The 7,087-nt window shown below is 37.5% G+C and overlaps 1 protein-coding gene across 2 annotated transcripts in view; it reads right to left on the bottom strand.

The window, feature by feature from the left end:
- Nucleotides 1-311: 311 nt before the first annotated feature.
- Nucleotides 312-7,087, bottom strand: part of LOC107602791 (histone-binding protein RBBP7-like) — a 10,822-nt gene continuing 4,046 nt past the window's right edge. For both annotated transcript variants that reach the window (XM_016295365.1, XM_016295366.1), the window contains exons 5-12: nt 5,626-5,741; nt 5,087-5,247; nt 4,281-4,407; nt 4,045-4,122; nt 3,866-3,942; nt 2,770-2,827; nt 887-997; nt 312-741 (exon numbers count right to left, since the gene is read on the bottom strand). In XM_016295365.1, coding sequence (XP_016150851.1) covers nt 673-741; nt 887-997; nt 2,770-2,827; nt 3,866-3,942; nt 4,045-4,122; nt 4,281-4,407; nt 5,087-5,247; nt 5,626-5,741 — 797 coding nt within the window. In that variant the 3' untranslated portion in view covers nt 312-672. The remainder of the gene's footprint in view (nt 742-886; nt 998-2,769; nt 2,828-3,865; nt 3,943-4,044; nt 4,123-4,280; nt 4,408-5,086; nt 5,248-5,625; nt 5,742-7,087) is intronic.

Raw genomic sequence — 7,087 nt, 5'->3', positions numbered from 1 at the left:
CCGTTTGAATGCTTATATTTCAACAAAAAAAATTGTAGAAATAATTCTGTTATTAAAAAGTTTACATAAAAACTGCCTTATGTGCAGTTTACATGTTTGTACAACTTTTTATAAGTGTTGATTATTAAATATTTATTTTCGGTTTTGGCTTTCAACTGAGTGCATCCTAAATTTTTGGTTTTCATTTTCAGTGCATCACTAATAAAAAGTACTATTTGATTAACTTTTTAAAGCTCTTTTTGTCAAGAGAAACAAAAAAATCTAACAGTTGATCTGTACTTTATTTCCAACAACTGAAGTACAGACCGTTATCAACAATTTAGGAATACAAAATCATTTTAAAAGTTATTACAAAAGATTTATTGCAAATTGACACCAGGTTTATGCACAAAAAACCCCGAAAACTGTGATAAGCCACACCAGGCCGTAACTTCTCAGAAGTGATTGAATAAGTGGTGCAGTCTTTCTCCAAACCATCTGAGGCCAAACTTCTCTACCGCAATGGATGAGGGATGAACCTTTTAGAAAATTGTCAACAGAAGGACCCTGTGATGGGTAAAGTATCTGGTATGTATGGAGCAGGGAGTAAGAGGCTAGATTTGACTGAATAATACTGCAAAGCAAAAGCTGAGAAGAAGCCATGAAAGGGTTGTAGATCTTTAATAAGATCAGTTACGACGCCTGCCCCTCCAGCTCTGACGCAGGGGTGTCTGGCTCTTCATCATTGTAGATGTTCTCAGCCTACACAAGAGAAGTTCAGTCGGAGATTATGACGTTAATACAAAGTCCTAATATCAAATTGAATCAAAAACTACAAATCAATCCACTTTATTAGTGACTTTCATTCCCAAAGGAAGGTAAATCTTTAAAGTGTTGCTGCACTTACCATCTGCCATACTTGCATAATGTTGTCCTCTGACACAGAACAGATCACCCAAGGTTCACTTGGGTTCCAGGAGAAATCCGAGATCTTAGCTGTGTGCCCACCATGAATGAACTGCCAAAACAAATAAATTCAAGTAATCATCCTCTATTCTGTTATTATATCCATATATTTTTGTTTTGTTTTTTTTTGTAAAATATGTGAGTGGATGTCAGTAGTGATGTTATAAAGTTGATACTTGTTTCTACAGGATCAGTAGTACCATGTATTCAATTGTGCTGAATATATTACCACAAAAATATTAAGCAGCACAACTGTTTTTGACATTATTAATGATAATAAATGTTTGTAGAGCACCGAGAATGATTTCTGAAGGATCATGTGACACTGAAGACTGGAGTAATGATGCTGAAAATTCAGCTTCGCATCACAGGAATAAATTAAATTTTAACATATATTCAAATAGAAAACAGCTATTTTAAATTGAAATATTAATTTTTTAAATTATGGTTTTCACTGTATTTTTGTTTAAATAAATGCAACCTTGGTGAGCATAAGAGAACTCTTTCAAAAAAACAGTATAACTTTTGAACAGTATATATATATATATATATATATATATATATAATAAAATATTATTGATCAATGAATATATAGTTACATTAACATTTAACCTTTTAAATAAAAGCTGCAATCTTAGCATGTGTTTTTGTTGTAGTACTGAAACAGTTAACAAGAATCATGTCATTATGGCTCTATCTGTCAGGTTAAAGGGGTCATATGATGCGATTTCAAGTTTTCCTTTCTCTTTGGAGTGTTACAAGCTCTTGGTGCATAAAGAAGATCTGTAAAGTTGCAAAGACTAAAGTCTCAAATCCAAAGAGATATTCTTTATAAAAGTTAAAGAGTCAACCACACCTACCTAAAACGGCTCGTTCTAACACGCCCCCCACATATCTACGTCACTATGTGGAAATATTAGCATAATGCCGCCCAAATGTGCACGCAAAGAAAGAAGGCGTGGTTTCAGGAACAGCAGTAGTGTTGATGCAGCCATGTCAGGGAGACGCTGTGTTTCAGTGCGAAAGCAAAAGCACTTTATTTGGCCTTCCGGAAGTAGATGCAATTAGGAATCATTGGTTAAGATTTATTTACAACAGAACAGCACAACCCAGATGCTCGAATTTGTGCAATGCATTTTATGGACGTTCTAACCTAGAAGAGTACAAGGCTGGCTGTGCACAAAGGCTATTTCTAAAAAAAAAAAAAAAAAAGGGTCCATTCCGACTTTGCTATGACAATCTGGCACTTCTGGATCAGCGACTGTAAGTATGTTTTGTTATTAGTTTAAGTATTTGCTATTGACTGTTCAAACCCTGTGATGTGAGGGTCACATCACAGGAGAGTGAACGGTCTGTCAGAAATCATAGCACGTCAGCTGTCTTAACCGCGGCTTGTGTACTGCATCATCACTGTGTCTGTCACGCGACTCTGTTGCCCTTTCAGGCTTGAACTGATGGTAAAACTAATGACATTATTAACTGTCTTGATATTTACTTTGAAAGCTGATGCTCGCGATTATGGTAAGGGGCATTACATTTCCGACGCGTGCTTGTGGTGTTCGGCCAATCACAATGCACTGGGTCAGCTGGCCAATCAGAGCAGACTGTGCTTGTCAAAGGAGGGGGCTTTGTTGAAAACGGCGTGTTTGAGAGAGGCGGGGCATAGAGGACCTACAATAATGTACAGTATTTGAAAAATAATGTGTTTTTTGAACATTAAAGCATGTCAACATATTCTGTTACACCAAATAGACAAAATAATGATCTTTAAAATATCATCATATGACCCCTTTAAATATTTTCAGCAAGTCCTTCTTTACTCACCAGCAGCTCAGGTGGTCCGTCCTCTGCGTCCTCCGCAGACTGCTCTTCTCCGATTTTACTACAGGACATACATGTAACAATGCAGTCAATATACGTTTAAGGCATTTGTGGATCTAAACACAGTTAGCACAATAAATAATTCACAATAATATCAGGAATGTGCATTAAAGGGATAGTTCACCCAAAAATGAAAATTAGCCCATGATTTACTCACCCTCAAGCCATCCTAGGGGTGTATGACTTTCTTCTTTCAGACAAATACAGTCGGAGTTATATTAAAAAAATGTCCTGGCTCTTCCAAGCATTATAATGGCAGTGAATGGGGGTCGAGATTTTGAAGCAAAATAAAGTGCATCCATCCATCATAAAAAGTGCTCCACTCGGCTCCGGGGGGTTAATAAAGGCCTTCTGAAGCGAATCGATGTGTTTGTGTAAGAAAAATATCCATATTTAAAACTTTATCAACCGTAATCTTTAGCTTTCGCTAACTGCCGTATGCGCATTCACGAGAGTAGCGTTTCAGCAGATGACGTAGGGTGCAGAGGAAGAGCAAAAGAGAGAGCAAAACAAAACACCGGTCACGAATTAGAAGTACAAAACAAGGTTTTATAATGAAAAACGTCGGAGACTGTTTTCCTTTGCCATAAGCAAAACTTGGTTCTCTTGAGACTAGCATTTTCTCACCGGAGCTTACACTATGCCTACTCTCTCGTGAACGTGCATACGACAGTTAGCGGAGAGATTTAAATATGGATTTTTTTTTTAACGCATCGATTCACTTCAGAAGGCCTGTTTTAACCCCTCGGAGCCGTGTGAAGCACTTCTTATGATGGATGGACGGATTGTATTTTGCTTCAAAATCTCGACCCCCATTCACTGCCATTATAAAGCTTGAAAGAGCCAGGACAGTCTTTATTATAACTCTGATTGTATTCGCCTAAAAGAAGAAAGTCACACCTAGGATGTCTTGAGGGTAAGTAAATCATGGGGTAATTTTCATTTTTGGGTGAACTATCCCTTTAAGAAAGAAAAAAGTCAATTTTCAGGAATGTCCTCAAATCAATTTAACACAACAGAGAGAGTAATAATGCCATACCTCAGATCCCAAACATTGAGGCGTCTGTCTGTGCCACTGGAGGCCAGGATGGTCTCGTTATGGGGAGACCACTGGACCTGTCAAGAGCATCAGCATTATATTGCAATATTCTGTTTTCATTCTTTGTGGATGGAATATTGTTCCATTGTAACAGAATTTTGAGTGTTATACTTTGCTACCTGGAAGATTTCATCCTTGTGTGACTCAAAAGAGTGAAGCTTTAGCTTCAGGTTACGCAGATCCCACAATGCAACAGTCTACAACCAAAAACCAAGAGATCAACCAGTGAGCGTCAAAACTGAAGCATACTTTGGGCTATAGGGGGTTCTCTTCCGCACAGGGAAGGATCTCCAAATCAAAACTTTCCACAGATGTGTGTGCATGTGTGATAATGCAGTTCACAACATGTACAGACCTTGTCTGCTGAGCCAGTGGCCAGAATGAACTCGCTGTAGGGGTTGAAGGACAGGCAGTTGACTTCAGCCGTGTGGGCGTCCACAGAATGACTGGGCTTTGCTGTGTTATTGGATCGTGTGTCCCAACTGTAGAAGACAGACATTTATTTCAATGTGTAATCCATCTTAGTTAAAAGTCTCTCTTGCTATTAAAAATTCCTATTCCATTTCTGCTTCTCTTGATTTATTAAACACGATTGTCTGTGATAATCTGGCAACCATGCACACCTTGTCTAGATCTAGTCTTGAAAGTTTGTTGACATGGGGAGGTGTACAACGTTCGCATGTAAATGGTAAACAACACACACAACCAAGAAAACAGCTTTGATCATGTCATTTCAGTCATACTTTGATACAGAATATGCTGTTTACATAATACACCATACGTTTGCCCAAATTGAATAATTAAAAACAGTTTTAAATGGGTAAATCTTCTATAAATATTTTTGATTCTTCGTTTTCCTTTCTGACATACTCCAATTCTTGTTAAAACACACTAGACATGCTTATTCGCTGCATTTTTTGCACTTTTTGTGTGAAATCATATTTATTTTGTCCATCAAAAGTGTGCTTTCACTGTAATCGAGCGCGAGGATTGCAGCAGAAATAGACTCTGCGCTAAAACCCCTTGCTTCAGTGCTGCTCACGCGATGCTCCTGCTCCCGGTGTGAATGCACTCATTTGGTAACATGCACTCCGAAAAAAATATGCACTGCTCAGCCGTTTAACCATTATCATTTCATCCATCCCTGCACAGCTAACTCACATCATGAGTTTCTGGTCATCAGCCACAGATCCGAACAGCGATTCATGTAGAAGGTGCCAGGACACGTCCTCCACCACAGCTGTGTGCCCTGTGAAGATGGTCTTGGCATCTACTATCTTCCCCTCCTTTGGAACAGCACTGACGTCCCACAGACAGATCGTCTAAAGTTGAACAACAGCACATGATCTTGCAACATCAGTGTTTGAAATCTCAACATTTCAAATACAAGATCTTATTATTGTTAACTAAAACCACAAAAAACATTTTCATTACTTGAAATAAATGTTAAGTGAAATAAAATAATTTACAAAATCCTTACATTTATTTTATTTCAGCTAGTTAACAAGGCAACATTTCTAATTTTCATTTATTTTATCTTATACTAAAATAACAAATTAAAAAAAAAAAACAACAACACTAAAACTAAAATGTATGTGAAAATAACAAACAAACAAAATCGAATTCAAAATATTAACAGAAACTATAATAGTGTCTCAGTGATACTAAAACAGCACTGCTTTGAATGGGAGATCACTCACATGGTCGTCTGATGCACTGAGCAAGTTTCCGCTCAGATTGGGGTTCCAGGACAAACCGTATCCCTCCTTCTGATGCCCCTGTAGTCTCAGGTCTGGACTACACTCTCCACTGGGGTCTGCAAATAGACAACTCACATTTATAATTCAAAGCGAGTGTCTTCACACATTATTTAATATAAGGCTGCAACAAGTGATCAATAATCATCAACAAATCTGTCACTTTACAGTTGTGAATAATGCATTACTATGGACAAAACGCATCTGAAAAACTCCAGACAGTGAGCTTCTGTAGGACCAAAGCTGTCCTAAACATAAGCTTCAAACAAACTAGTATTAATTAGTATTAAATAAGTATTTAAAGCGGCTTGCCCTGTTAGGTGCTCTAGCAGACACGTGTCGAGTCTCCATTAAACTTCATAGACTTCAGAGAACAAGTGCCGGCACACCGACAAAGTGCAGAAGAATAAGTATTTTGTTGGACCTTAAATGTATGGAGTATAAATGCATAATAATAATTAACCAGATGAGTGAACATTTAGCTTTTGTTTTTCTTTCTTACTTTAGGCATGTTTTTTGCACAATGTTTGGAATAGTCCACATACATTCACTAAATTGGTTTTTATAGCTTTCAAATTGCACATCTTTTGTATGACAACATTGGGCAGAATAACGTTTCACTTTTGAAATAAAATGTAGACACCAAAAGTTGGATTTTTTAAAGTCAAATTAATCAAAGGCATAATCATCCAAATCAATTATCAAAATAATCATTCTTTGCATAATTTACCTGGCTTCTTTGGATCAACTTAAAAACACTGGGTTTCATTCACTAAGAGTGTGTAAGCATGAATTGTTGCATAAAATATCCATGCAAATGTTTTCAAGAACAAATCATTGTTCACCAATAACGTACAAAAAATAAAACCACGTGCACATAAAAATCACATACTGTGGGTGGCCTTATTGTGTTAAATCTATTTAAAGGGGTCATATGATGCTTTTTTAAAGATCATTATTTTGTGTATTTGGTGTAACAGAATATGTCGACATGCTTTAATGTTCAAAAAAACACATTCTTTTTCAAATACTGTACATTATTGTAGGTCCTCTATGCCCCGCCTCTCTCAAACGCTTCGTTTTCTACAAAGTCCCTCCTTCCGACAAGCGCAGTCTGCTCTGATTGGCCAGCTGACCCAGTGCATTGTGATTGGCTGAATACCGCAAGCACTCGTCGGAAATGTAACTCCCCTTACCATAATCGCAAGCTTCATCTTTCAAAATAAATGTAAAGACAGTAAATAATGTCATTCGTTTTACCATCAGTTCAAGCCCGAAAGGGGAACCGAAAGCTGGTATGTGTTTGCTGTACACAAGCCAAGGTTAAGACAGCTGACTCTACTGTGAGGTGACCCTCTCTCTCTCTCACTCACACACACACACACACACACACACACGATGTGCA

This window comes from Sinocyclocheilus grahami, unplaced genomic scaffold, assembly GCF_001515645.1.
Source record: "Sinocyclocheilus grahami isolate Dianchi unplaced genomic scaffold, SAMN03320097.WGS_v1.1 scaffold335.1, whole genome shotgun sequence".
Classification (NCBI taxonomy): Eukaryota; Metazoa; Chordata; class Actinopteri; order Cypriniformes; family Cyprinidae; genus Sinocyclocheilus; species Sinocyclocheilus grahami.
The sequence above is the reverse complement of the archived record's forward strand: the minus strand, read 5'-3'. Positions and strand labels throughout refer to the sequence as shown.